The sequence below is a fragment of the Erpetoichthys calabaricus genome, chromosome 7 (genome assembly GCF_900747795.2).
Source record: "Erpetoichthys calabaricus chromosome 7, fErpCal1.3, whole genome shotgun sequence".
In the NCBI taxonomy this organism is placed as follows: Eukaryota; Metazoa; Chordata; class Cladistia; order Polypteriformes; family Polypteridae; genus Erpetoichthys; species Erpetoichthys calabaricus.
In genome coordinates, this window is record NC_041400.2 from 182,987,609 (window position 1) to 183,002,680 (window position 15,072).

The following is a 15,072-nucleotide window of genomic DNA, read 5'->3' on the forward strand; positions in this document are numbered from 1 at the left end:
ATCACTTGTTGACATGTGATACAACAACAAAAACAATTTTAAAACTACTGCTAAATACTACTACTGCAATAATAACTAATAAAAAAACTACTACAAATAATGAAAACTACTTATACTACTACTACAAATAAACAACAAATACTACTACTATTACTACAATAATAAAAAAATAACTACTATTAATAATAATAAAAACTGCTAACACTGCTACTGCTACTACTACTACAACAATAATAAAAAATAACTACTATTAATAATAATAAAAACTACTAACACTGGTACTACTACTACCACAAATAAACAACAAATACTACTACTATAACTACAATAATAAAAAAATAACTACTATTAATAATAATCAAAACTACTAACACTGCTACTAGTACTACTACTACAACAATAATAAAAAATAACTACTATTAGTAATAATAATAATAACTACTAATGCTACTACTACTACTACTATTACTACAAATAAACAAAAACAATTAGACCTAAATAATTACTACTAGTAAAAATAATAAAAATACTACAACTAGTAACAAATAATTACTACTACTACTAATACAAATACTACAGCTACTTCTAATAATAAATATTACTATTACTACTACTAGTAATAATAATAATTACTACTACTAAAATAATCAAAAATAATACTACTAATAATAAATAATTACTACTACTACAAATAACAAAAATACTACTATTGACAAATAATTACTACTACTACTACTAATAATAATAATAATAAATAATTGCTACTACTAAAAATACTACAATTAATAACAAATAATTACTACTACTACTAAAAAAATACTACTGCTACTTCTAATAATAAATACTACTATTACTACTACTAATAATAAATAATTATTACTATTACATATAATAAAAATACTACTATTAATAACAAATAATTAGTTACTACTACTACTACTACTACTACTAATAATAATAATAATAATAAATAATTACTACTACTAAAAATAATAAAAATACTACAATTAATAACAAATAATTACTACTACTAATACTACTAATACTACTACTAATAAAAAAACTACTGCTACTTCTAATAATAAATACTACTATTACTACTACTACTAATAAATAATTACTACAATAAAATAATAAATATGCTACTATTAATAACAAATAAGACGTAAGACGTATCCGGGACATGGGCTACAACTGTCACAGAATTCCTTGTGTCAAGCTACTCCTGAACCAGAGACATCGTCAGAAGTGTCTTACCTGGGCTAAGGAGACAACGGACTGGACTGTTGCTCAGTGCTCCAAAGTTTTCAGATGAAAGTAAATTTTGCATTTCATTTAGAAATCAAGGTCCCAGAGTCTGGAGGAAGAGTGGAGAGGCACAGAATCCAAGTTGCTTGAGGTCCAGTGTGAAGTTTCCACTGTCAGTGATGATTTGGGGAGCCGTGTCATCTGCTGGTGTTGGTCCACTGTCCATCCATCCATCCATTTCCCAACCCGCTGAATCCGAACACAGGGTCACAGGGGTCTGCTGGAGCCAATCCCAGCCAACACAGGGCCCAAGGCAGGAACCAATCTTGGGTAGGGTGCCAACCCACCGCAGGACACACACAAACACACCCACACACCAAACACACACTAGGGCCAATTTACAATCGCCAATCCACCTAACCAGCATGTCTTTGGACTGTGGGAGGAAACCGGAGCGCCCGGAGGAAACCCACGCAGACATGGGGAGAACATGCAAACTCCACGCAGGGAGGACCTGGGAAGCGAACCATGGTCTCCTAACTGCGAGGCAGCAGCGTTACCACTGCGCCACCGTGCCGCCCTGTTTTATCTAATCTAAACTCAGTGCAGCCGTCTACCAGGAAATTTTAGAGCACTTCATGCTTCCCTCTGCTGACAAGCTTTATGGAGATGCTGATTTTATTTTCCAGCAGGACTTGGCACCTTCCCACACTGCCAAAAGTACCAATACCATGACCATGATATCACTGTGCTTGACTGGCCAGCAAACTCGCCTGACCTAAACCCCATAGAGAATCTATCAAGAGGAAGATGAGAGACACCAGACCCAACAATGCAGACGAGCTGAAGTCCGCTATCAAAGCATCCTGGGCTTCCAGAACACCTCAGCAGTGCCACAGGCTGATCGCCTCCATGCCACGCCGCATTGATGCAGTCATTCATGCAAAAGGAGCCCTGACCAAGCATTGAGTGCGTACATGGGCATACTTTCAGTAGGCCATCATTTCTGTATTAAAAATCTTTTTTTTATTGGTCTTTTTTAATATTCCAATTTTCTGACATACTGAATTTTGAGTTTTCATTACCTGTAGGCCATAATCAGCAAAATGAAAAGAAATAAACGCTTGAAATATATCACTCTGTGTGTAATGAATCTATATAATATGCAAGCTTCACTTTTTGAATTGCATTACTGAAATAAATTAACTTTTTGATGATATTCTAATTTATTGAGATGCGCCTGTATAGTTTTGTAGCTGGCATTGTGGAGGTCTGATGAGGGGCCCTTATACGCCCCCCGCCCCCCATCGTCTTGCGGGTTCTGCTACATCACTGGCTACAGCGCACTTGAGGAACCTGTCCATGTTTGCTGGCTTTCTTAACGAAGCAGTGTGTAACAGGAGGTCATCTGCTCATAACTGGATTTATATCAGTTGTTTCAGTCCCTCAGTGCGAAGAACCAACATGTCCCTTTCACAAGTTGCAGAACTGAAATCTGCAATCAGTAGCTCGCTAAAATAATAAAGTGATATCTGATTTGTTATTTATTTATTCATTATGCTTTTTTTTTTTACTTACGTTGACGACCCATGCAGCTCCCAGTGACACAAGAGTTGAGAATAAAGCCTAAATCTGCAAAACTGGTAAGGGCTGAAAACGTTTTCAAGGTACTGTATATACATATACCTGTATTGTAAACTGGCTTTTAACAGCTGTGTATGCTGAAAAAAAACTAAAAGGGGCTACTTAGATGTGAAAACGGTACAGAGAAAAGTTACTTTGACAGGACTGTTCGATGCGTGGATTAAACATGGCAGGCGCTATGACCTGAAGGAGGCACCCGTAAGGCGTCTGCACGATCGCTCGGTTTGTGGAGAAAAAAAAACAGTAATTGTGAAAAGACCGGTTCGCTTATTTGCATAGGGAGTGGCTTGAATCGTCACGTGAGGTTCGAGACGGTGACAGTTTTTGGTTTCGCCGGCCTAAAAGGCGGTGAAAAGATTTGTCAATGGAAAGTCACTAGCAAGCTGCCTGTTGATACTTAGACGATCTCGGGTCTCTAGTCCTGAAAATTGGCTCCGGCTTTGGAAGAGACAGTGGGATGTCAAACTAGACACTCTGATTTGACATCGCGACCGGTTTGTTTAAGTTGTGAGGTGCCGCGATGGACGGACAAGAGGAGGAGGCGCAGCAGTTGAACGGTACTGATGAGAACCTGTTAAAGCTACTGACGTTTAAAGTGTACAAGAGGCGATGGATCGTGTTACTGGCGCTCTGTCTGCTGAACTGCTCTAACGCCATGGTAAGTGTCCAGTGCCCCCTAAACTTATGAGTGTGCACGTGACGCGTGTGCTCGCCCATCGGTGTGTGTGCCAGCCTGACCTAGAATGCGTGCCCGTGCGCGAATGCACGTGACCGCCCGTAGGAGAATGTGTGCTGCGCGCGAGTCGTGTGTACGCCCGAAGTAGAGCGTGTGCCCGCAAGTTAACGCGTTTGATCGCCCGGCGGGGAGCGTAAGCCCGCATCCCTTTGGCTACCAGCACACTGGACGGAGCAGAAGCTGCACAAAGGACCTTTCCGGGGTGCCCTGACACTTTGGGAAACGGAAGTGGCCTTTTCCGTCAGCCGACACGCCGGTGAAACTTGTACTTATCCTATGGGCATAACCGTGCGGAGCACCGACTCATCATGCAACTCCACCATCTTCTTTTACTTCAACAACCTACTCAGTCTAATTAAAGTTGTGCGCTTTTATAATTCATTCCGATGCCCCAGTTATTCTTAATCTTTACAGACCAATCAGTGCAGCGCCTCCAGATGTGAAGTGTGCATTAGAAATATTGGTAAGGTCATGTAAATAGTGAATGTAAGATGTCAGTAGATGAAATAGTTTAATGTCAGTGGGCGTCAGTTATTGGGCCGTTGGTTAAACGGATATAGAAAAAGTACTAAGTAGCTAAATCAGTACTTTTCTGTATAAAATATTAGAATTATTTATTTATTTATTTTTGCTTTCTGTTGACCATGCTACATACAGTCCTAGGTGGTGTTGGTGTGATATTGATTGCAGCAGAACTCTGTATAAAGGACATCACCAAATTAGGATATTGGGTAATATTACAGAGGTGATTTAAAATAGATTTATTCAAAGATAAAAGACAAATCTTGCAATACAGTAGTATACAGTGGGTTTGAATAAATGTCTACTAACGAAAAAACTACTAAGTACTGTTATTCACAGAAAAGCACCGTCCGTACTCTTCTTATCACATTCTTAAAAACAGCATATATAGTGATTTTATATATATATATATATATATATATATATATATATATATATATATATATATATATAATATATAATATATATATATACTGTATAGTGGAAGATCAGCCCAGCTAGAAACACACAGACAGACTCAGAAGTCCCAAAATACACACTATTTATTTTCCTGCTCTTCCTTTACAGCACACAGTGCACAAAGCACCACAAATCACTCACAATCTTCACTTTTCTCTTCTTCTTTGCCGCCTTCACTCCTCTCCTCGCAAGCTCTGTCCTCTGCCTCCCGACTCCAGCTCCCCGAATGGAGTGTGGTGGCACCTTTTATGATGTGCTTTAGGTGTGCCCTGATGAACTTCCTGCAGCACTTCCTGGTGTGGTGGAAGTACTGCAGTCCAGTGCTTCGGATCGTCCAGGCACCCCCTGGCAGTGGCCACGGGACCCCAACAGGGTTGAGCTTCCAAGCTCCAAATCTGTGGCCCCAATACAATCCAGGGGTGCTGCCCTTTTTCACTCCGGGGAAGATATTGCCCCCCTCCTGGTCCTTCTCTTCTCCAGGCATCCCGGTGGGACAAGGTCCCCGGTCGTCTCCCACAATATATATATATATACAGTAATCCCTCACTTATTGCGGGAGATAGGTTCCAAGGCCGACCGCGATAACTGAATTTCCGCGAAGTAGGGACACTATATTTATTTAATTATTTAACATGCATTTGGACGTTTTTAAACCCTCCCTGTATTGTTTACAACCCACCATTTACTCTATTAAAAACAGGGACAACTGCTAAGCAAAATGAAATCAGTAGATAAGTTTACACTTACTGTATAGCGAAGTACACGTAGCAGCTTGTAGGCGGTCATGACGTCGTCGACCTTGTTGCAAAGATTCCTAAAGCAGATTCCATCCAGACTACTGCCTTATCACGTCCACTTGCAACTCGTTTTGCGCCCTGGTTAAAGGACACTGCGGCTGTAGATCTTATATGCTTTTCCTCCTTTTTAAATAAAAAGAATCGATATCCTGCAGCGGTGTAGCTGTTCCCTTCCTTCAGCATATCCAAAACTTTTACCTTTTCTGCAATCATTTGCATCTTCTGTTGGTGCTTGGACACGGCCCCTGAAGCATTAGCACGTTAATGATGAATGAGTGAGATGAGACTTCCTGGTTAATGCAACACTCCGTCGCTGAGCCAATCAGCAGCACACAGGAACTTAACTGCGTGCTCTGATTGGGTAGCTTCTCAGCCATCCGCCAATAGCATCTCTTGTATGAAATCAACTGGGCAAACCAACTGAGGAAGCAAGTAAAAAGACCCATTGTCCGCAGAAACCCGCGAAGCAGCGAAAAATCCGCGTTATGTATTTAGATATGCTTACATATAAAATCCGTGAAGTCGTGAATCTGCGAAAAGTGAACCGCGAAATAGCGAGGGATTACTGTATATATATATATATATATATATATATATATATATATATATATATATATATATATATATACACATATACCGTATTAACGCGTGTACCACACACACATTTTTCCCAAAAATTAGCATTAGAAAATCAGGTGTGCGTCATACATGAGGAGATTTTTTTCTGTAATGTTTACTTCTCCTGCTTGGGCTCGCTTGCGCTCTCTCTCTCACTCACGCTCTCTCGTGCTCTCTCTCTCGCACTCCCTTTCTAGCTCGCTCGCTCACGCACGCTCTCTCTCTCGCTCGCTCACTCGCTTGCACGATAGAAGAAAGAAAAACTTTCATCATGCAACAAAAACAGAAGGGTATTTCACGGAAAATGTGCCCTAAATGCCTCCTATACAATCACAACACGTGTCGTTCACGGGGCAAAACGTTTTTTGCGATTCTCTTTGTAAAAATTAGGGTGCGCATCTTACACGAAGGTGCGTGGTATATGAGTAAAAATGGTATATATATATATATATATATATATATATATATATATATATATATATATATATATATATATATATACACACAGTGTAACCTTGATCATTGAACATAACTCATTACTTAAGTCTGTTCAGAAACTGAATTGTTTGAAGTTTGAAACAATTTTCCCCATAAGAATTAATGTAAAATAGATTAATCCATTCCCGAACCCCAGATGATTGTTTATTTAAACATTTATAATAGTACTTCATGCATAAAATCATATACGAAAACAACAAAAATGCATTCAAAATAAACACAATAAATAGATAAAATATAGATGACAAATTAACTTCACTTTAACTGTACAGAGGAGAGTTTTTTTATTTGTAATCAATTTATTATTGATGTTAAACAAATACGGTAGTAAGACAACAAAAAAAGGGAAAGACATTTTTGTAATCAAATTTTGAAGAAAAAAAAAACCAAACAAACAACAATGAGGGGAAGGGGAGTCCCCTTCCATAAAAACATCAGGTACAGTAACTGCCCTTCTGAGTTTTTTTCTTATATAAAGAACAACAAAGTACAAAAAAATCAAGAAAAGACGCTGCAAATTCGAGTGGAGACTGCGGGGTAAGTGACGCTCTTCCGCCTAACATCTTAGCTCATGGAGTACGTGGTTTGCCTGTTTGGTAACTTGTGCGCTTTTTGTTCGGAAAATATGTTCGAGAACTGATTTGTTTGAGACAAGACTCATTCGACAACTGAGGTTATATGTATATATATACACACACACACATATAGTATATATTTTGGTGGAGGAGAACAAGTATCCTGGGTGGAGAAATACGTTACCCAGATGGGAGGCCACCACACAGACACAGACTAATTGGCTGGTGGGACAAATAAATAACTTTGTGATCAGCTGGTATAAAATAATAAACGGACCAGCTGAAGCTGGGAGTTGGGAGCAGTTCGATCCCCCATACATCAGGTGGCAGTGGTCCTCACAATTGAAGCCGGTAGGGACACCCACAGGGGTGTTTGGGATATGGAGTCCAGAAGCACAGCCCTGTCGAGGTCCCTTTGTTCCAATAGAGGGTGCTGTCGGGGGAGGACTTCGCTACTTTCACTATAACCTGGAAGTGCTTCCCAGAAGACGTGGTGTGGCCTTGGAGGCATTACTGGGTCCAGCATAAAAAGAAGCCCACTGCCACCCATGGATGAGTCAGAGTCGGAGTAGGGAGGACGGCACGCAACACTTGACTGGAGGAGAAAGCATGAGTTTGGCAGAGAAATAGAAGGAAATGACCTGTTTATTGTGTATAAGGTATTCTTGAACCTTAGATGTATTGAGTCTTTGTGTTTTGGGGTTTGGGGCTCACTGGTGCCCCCTGTGCTTCACAATATATGTATATTATATATGTGGCCAAGTATAGGGCTGACAGGTCAAAGCTGGGACACCAACCGGGTCATCCCATCTAATACAGAAGTCCAATGGAAACAAAGCCTTCCTGGCATCAATAAGTTCACTTGGGCAAAATTAAACAACAAAATAAATCCGGATCTTTGCCATCATCACAGACCCCACCTTCTGGTTGGCCAGGCTTCTTACGTTACACAGACCAGAAGAGGCGGGGCTGAGTGCCCTCAATGGGCAGTTTCTAGGTGCTGTGGGGAGAGAAGGAGAAGAATCTGTTAGCAACAGTGGCCCCTCTCATCTTGAGGGGATTTCCACATACCTCAGTTGAGCCCGTGAGGAGATATATAGTTACAAATGCATGTCCAATGATCTATGTACAGTATATGTACTGTATATACCTGCAGATGTGCTCCAAATATTATTAGAGGGTGCCATCACGACGTCACCCTTGTACAGTATTAACTGATGGAATCTTGTATTGGCTAATCTTTTCAGACAGTGTTGTTATGGAAGTTGGACTATAAATGACAAGGTGATTCAAAGACCCCTGATGGGCACTAAGACATTTAGTTACTTAATGTATCATCTGCTTCAGCTGTAGATATACAAATACAATTTTTTGAATGTAAAAGACCTTGAGGTGATGCTCACTGGAGAATGCTGGCACATAAAGTTTATTATTGTTGAATCAGAATGAAAAATGATGGCAGTGGTTAGTGCTCCTTTCTCACGATACCTGGTAGCAGTTTGTATGTTTTCTGTGTGAGATGTGCCTATGCGGTTAATCAGAGACTCTAAATTTACACAGTGTGTGTGTGTGTCCAGAGAAGGAATGGTGGCCCATCCAGGGTTGATTCCTACCTTTTTGCTAGAGAACTTCTGAGATATGCATCAGGAATACTTAGATAACCAGATTAGGAAATGGAAAGATAGATCGCTTATCCACCTGCATAACCCTGAGTTTACTCCTTAACTCTTTTAGGGCAAATGTCGACATTAGTCGACATGTAGCCCAGAGGACGGATGTCGATTAAAATCAACATTCAGGGGCAGAGGGCGAAGAAAAGCTGTAAATGTCAATGAAACTCACTGTTACATTATAGGTAGACCCTCTCTGCATGTGTGTGAGTAGCGTAGAGTAAACAATATCTGAAATGGCATCGAGAGAGCAAAGCGATTGTGCAAAGAAAAATACTCCATGCATATTATTTAATTTTTTTGCATATTATTGCTGAATTAGACTCAGATTTATTGCTCTCTAGAAAGCCAGGTACCTGCATCAGCTGATCGGTCCCCTGCTGATCGTGTAGCTGTCGCACCTACAGCAATGTTTGCCTGGGAGGACAACACAAACACTTACTGAACTATGATTTTGATGCAACCGGTCTGGAAATCGAAAAAAAAAGATGGGTACCTGCATGAGCTGATCGATTCCCAGCTGATTGTAATGCTGAATACGCTCGTGTAGCTGATGCACCTACGGTAACTTTCGCCCTGGGAGGACTACATAGACATACTGTAGATCAGTGGGAGGCAAACTGGTAACTGGATTTCATCAAACGGCACGGTGTGCTAGTGGACACTACGGATTAGCAGCCACTCAACTACTTCAAGCTGATTTTTTCCAGAAAGTGCCTTTCAGCTTATGAGTGACTAGCTGTCCCCCGCGGCTCCGCACATGTGGTAGTGAAACAGGACAAACTTTAAAAATCAATTAAAAAAAATGTAACTTGTTTTGAGAAGAACTTATATTGATAGCTTTTGTATCCAAGGGCCTCTTGATACACAATATTTTTGGTTTTGCTATCAGGGGTGAGAATGTAGCTGAGATCTCTTTGCCAAAAATGTAAAAAGTTGGCAAGGTATCTCTGGTAGGTACGCTCCAATGTCAAACATTGACACTGTATCTGATCGTGTTCAGCTCTGACGGGAGAACGTCACCCACATGGGGAGAAGAGCATGTGGCCGTGATATCTCTGCCAATAAGCAACTACCCTCTAGAGCACATGTAGTTGTGATCTCTCTCTCAAAAACATCAAATGTTACTCCTTAACAATCTGTAGATGATAATGTCTGTTGAACAAACAGGTATCGCTAGTTAAGCGGAGGTAAGGTACGTTCTAACACGTGGCGAGAGGTAGAGGCTGGCAAGTGAGTGAGGAGGGCTTCGCTTGGCTCCCTACTCCTGAGGTCCCGTCTCCCCCTCCCCTCGTCCCACAGCCTCTCTCTGGGATTCATGCGAATAAATCGCTGCCACAAGTGAACTATGATACTTAGTGCGATGAGAGAAATCGCAAAATCAGCCTCCATCCATCCATCCATTCATCCATCCATCCATCCTCTTCCGCTTCCCGAGGTTGGGTCGCGGGGGCAGCAGCTTGAGCAGAGATGCCCAGACTTCCCTCTCCCCGGCCACTTCTTCTAGCTCTTCCGGGAGAATCCCGAGGCGTTCCCAGGCCAGCCGGGAGACATAGTCCCTCCAGTGTGTCCTGGGTCTTCCCCGGGGAATCCTCCCGGTTAGACGTGCCCGGAACACCTCACCAGGGAGGTGTCCAGGGGGCACCCTGATCAGATGCCCGAGCCACCTCATCTGACTCCTCTCGATGCGGAGGAGCAGCGGCTCTACTCTGAGCTCCTCCTGGATGACTGAGCTTCTCACCCTATCTTTAAAGGACAGTCCACACACCCTGCGGAGGAAACTCATTTCAGCCGCTTGTATTGACGATCTCATTCTTTCGGTCACTACCCATCGCTCATGACCATAGGTGAGGGTAGGAACATAGATCGACTGGTAAATTGAGAGCTTTGCCTTACGGCTCAGCTCCTTTTTCACCACGACAGACTGATGCAGAGCCCGCATCACTGCAGATGCCGCACCGATCCGCCTGTCGATCTCACGCTCCATTCTTCCCTCACTTGTGAACAAGACCCCGTGACACCTGAACTCCTCCACTTGAGGCAGGATCTCGCTCCCAACCCTGAGAGGGCACTCCACCCTTTTCCGGCAGAGGACAAAATCTGCCGGAATGTTCAAGCAAATTATAGAAAGAAACCCGATCTAAATCCATTAAGTTCTCTCGTGAAAAGCAAACAGACAGACAGACGTTCGATTTTATATATATAGAGATGAGAGAAACAAGGATGTAATAAGTATGTGAATTTACATACCGTAGAGGCTCATGGAACATAAAACACAGCCAGCATTTAGAGAATCTGGGGCTTTGTCTTTACGTCAACAGACCCTCCTTAAATGTTTAAACTCTGGACTCTAAATCCCATTTCAAACAAACAAACTCTTGTCTATCTTTCTAAATGACTTTTATAGATTGATTTTAAATTCTGTATCTTTACTGACTTGAACCTTGTATCTTTTAGATCAGTCCTTTAGAGAAGGGCTATTCAATTACAAATTCAGTTGGGACAGATTTTCAACTCAGGAAATTTAGCTGCGCCAGAGGGCTTTGATTTGGGAGCATGCCCTGATAGTGCGTCACCGCACCCACCACACGACGAACCACCTGGATTGGGACCCAAGTACAACACCTCAGCGCCACACTGGAGCAGTGTGAGGTTTTGTTACGGTGGCTGGAGCGTAATAACAAGTTTTAAGCCAACACACATGAATGTATTGAAAAACAAGTAAAGTTTAGTCGTTGTTTCCCTTTTAAATGTGGTCACATCTGACACAGGCACACCAAAAGGTGCCTAAAAACAATAAAAAGGCTATAATTGAACAGAATCTGGGGTAGTAGTGATAGGTTTTTTTTCCACTTTTGAAATAACAAAATAAACATTTTTGTCGTACCTGACCGAGGCACATCTCAAAGTGCACAAAATCAAAATAGTGCACAGTATTAGCAATAACACTTGTTTACCTTTTAACTCTTTTCAGGGCGGATGTCAACTTTTGTCAAAATTCAGGGGTAGAGGACGGTAATCAGCTGTAAACTGCAACAAAACTCGCCCTTACGTTTTAGTTCTACTCTCTTTGCTAGAAGCAAAGTTACGTGGCTTTGTTGATTGAACCTCGATTCCCTGCACGTGCATGAGTAGCAAAGAGCAAACAACCTCTAAAATGGCATCGACGTCTGGTGAGAGACCCAAGCGAATGTGCAAAGCGAAATACTTCATGGACCTTTTTACATAATTTCATTGAATAGGACCTATGTAGAAGATCAGGCCGGACACAGACAGACACGGACTCAAAATGTCCAAATTAACACGTTTTATACTTACAAATGTCCCGCACACAACACAGTGCTCCAACCGACACAATGCTCCGTCCTTTCTTCTGCCACCTCCACTCCTCACTCGCAACCTCATCCTCCTCCACCCAACTCTGGCTTCTGAATGGAGTGAGGTGGCCTCCATTATAGTGCACCCAGAAGTGCTCCAGGTGTCTCTTGATTAACCTCCAGCAGCACTTCCGGGTGTGGCAGAAGTGCTGCATAGGAACCCCGCTCCTCTTCTGGCAGCACGTCCGGGTGTGGTGGAAGTGCTGTTATGCCCAGACTCTGGAGCTGTCCAGGTGCCCCCTGGTGATGGCCATGGACCCCCAGCGGGTTGAGCTTCTGAGCTCCAAATCCGTGGCCCCGATGTAAACCCAGGGGCGTGCCCTCTCATGTCCCGGGGGAGGTACTCCTGGTAGTACGCCCATTCCCCTGGTCTTCTCTTATAAAGGGCTTCCCGTCCAGGCAGGATCCCTGGCCGTCCATCACGCATGACTTGTCGGACTCCGAGTTTGATGCAAGTGATCTGGAGATGAATATCGAAAATGAAAGTGAGGTACCAGCATCATCTGATTGGTCTCCAGCTGATCGTGGTGCTGAACACACACTGTCTTACAGCAATGTTCGCATGGGAGGACCACCACTTATGATGACAAGAAGTACAAACCATATTGCGTCACACTGTGGCCGCCACCACCACCCACCTGCTGTGCGAAGACAGCCAGGCAGCCGGCCCACTGTGCATTCCTGCTGACCAACGAGATGCCCCCGCATAGCTACTGCCGCCAGAGATGCCAAACATGCGCCAACAGCAGCCACAGCACAAAGCTGTTGATTTATGTGTGAAACCACTGCTTTGTGTGCTTTTCAGAAAACCGAGTTTTTTTGGAAAAATATTCAGCCCTCAAAGAGTTCAAATAAAGTAAACATTTTGGTCTTATATGATCCAGGCACATCACAAATTGTATTTAAAAGAATAAAGAAGAACAATCAATGCAATCAAAGCTATCAGTGCACAAACCCATAGCAAGTGATAGCAGTGACTAACACACATGAATACAACGTCTACTGCGCACTAAGTGAACATCAAGTCAAGTCAAGTTGGGGAGCATGCACTGGTACAGTATGATGTCGCACCCACTACACAACGAAACAACTTGGGATCCCGGTTGGCAACCCCCCAAGCAGACACGCGGTTCACTCCCACCCTCCAGAAATGACCCTCTATCTGTCGCAGCCAGGTGTTACGTGGGCGAACCCTTGGTCTGGTCCAGCCACTCGGGTCCCCAACAATGAGGATCTTATGAGCTGGATCACCCTCGGGGAAATGCATCACAGGGCCGTAGTGCCGTAACTGACGCTCCCTTCACAATGCAGGTAATGTGCCTCATTCGGGACTCCGTGAGCAACACAAAGACAAACCAACGGTACCCAAGGATTTTCCGGAGAGACACAGTAACCACAACGCAAGACAGGAAGCACCAGGACTCTAAAGACTTGGACCTTCGTCCTTTTGCATAGATATCGGGAGCGCCACACACCCCTTTCCAGCGACCTCATGACCCCCCATGCTCTCCCAATCCATCTACTGACTTCATAGGAAGAGTCACCAGAGACATGAATGTCACTGCCAAGGTAAGGAAACCTCTTGACAAGGTCAACACTCTCTCCTCAGACAGACACACTGCTGATGGCCGTGCCCTGGGTCTTCCCCGGGGGATCCTCCCGGTTAGACGTGCCCGGAACACCTCACCAGGGAGGCGTCCAGGAGGCATCCTGATCAGATGCCCGAGCCACCTCATCTGACTCCTCTCGATGCGGAGGAGCAGCGGCTCTACTCTGAGCCCCTCCCGGATGACTGAGCGTCTCACCCTGTCTTTAAGGGAAAGCCCAGACACCCTGCGGAGGAAACTCATTTCAGCCGCTTGTATTCGCAATCTCGTTCTTTCGGTCACTACCCTCAGCTCGTGACCATAGGTGAGGGTAGGAGCATAGATCGACTGGTAAATTGAGAGCTTTGCCTTGTGGCTCAGCTCCTTTTTCACCACGACAGACCGATGCAGAGCCCGCATCACTGCGGACACCGCACCGATTCGCCTGTCGATCTCACGCTTCATTCTTCCCTCACTCGTGAACAAGACCCCGAGATACTTGAACTCCTCCACTTGGGGCAGGATCTCGCTACCAACCCTGAGAGGACACTCCACCCTTTTCCGGCAGAGGACAAAATCAGCCGGAATGTTCAAGCAAATTATAGAAAGAAACCCGATCTAAATCCGTAAAGTTCTCTCGTGAAAAGCAAACAGACAGACAGACGTTGGATTTTATATATATAGAGATGAGAGAAACAAGGATGTAATAAGTATGTGAATTTACATACTGTAGAGGCTCATGGAACATAAAACACAGTCGGCATTTGGAGAATCTGGGGCTTTGTCTTTACGTCAACAGACCCTCCTTAAATGTTTAAACTCTGGACTCTAAATCCCATTTCAAACAAACAAACTCTTGTCTATCTTTCTAAATGACTTTTATAGATTGATTTTAAATTCTGTATCTTTACTGACTTGAACCTTGTATCTTTTAGATCAGTCCTTTAGAGAAGGGCAGGTGTTACGTGGGCGACCCCTTGGTCTGGTCCAGCCACTCGGGTCCCGAACAATGAGGATCTTATGAGCTGGATCGCCCTCGGGGAAATGCACCACAGGGCCGTAGTGCCGTAACTGACGCTCCCTTCACAATGCAGGTAATGTGCCTCATTCGGGACTCTGTGAGCAACCGCTCATTCGACACAAAGTCAAACCAGCGGTACCCAAGGATTTTCCAGAGAGACACAGCACCAAAGGAGTCCAGTCTTCGTCTCAGGTCACTGGATAGCCTCCATGTCTTGCAACCACATAGCAAGACAGGAAGCACCAGGACTCTAAAGACTTGGACCTTCGTCCTTTTTCATAGATATCGGGAGCGCCACACACCCCTTTCCAGTGACCTCAT

General features: G+C 43.4%; 1 protein-coding gene across 1 annotated transcript in view; it reads left to right on the plus strand.

Moving 5' to 3' along the window:
• The first annotated feature begins 3,115 nt into the window (after nt 1-3,115).
• slc49a3 (solute carrier family 49 member 3) overlaps nt 3,116-15,072 on the plus strand; it is a 74,186-nt gene continuing 62,229 nt past the window's right edge. Inside the window, exon 1 of the mRNA XM_028805812.2 lies at nt 3,116-3,550. Coding sequence (XP_028661645.1) covers nt 3,413-3,550 — 138 coding nt within the window. The 5' untranslated portion in view covers nt 3,116-3,412. The remainder of the gene's footprint in view (nt 3,551-15,072) is intronic.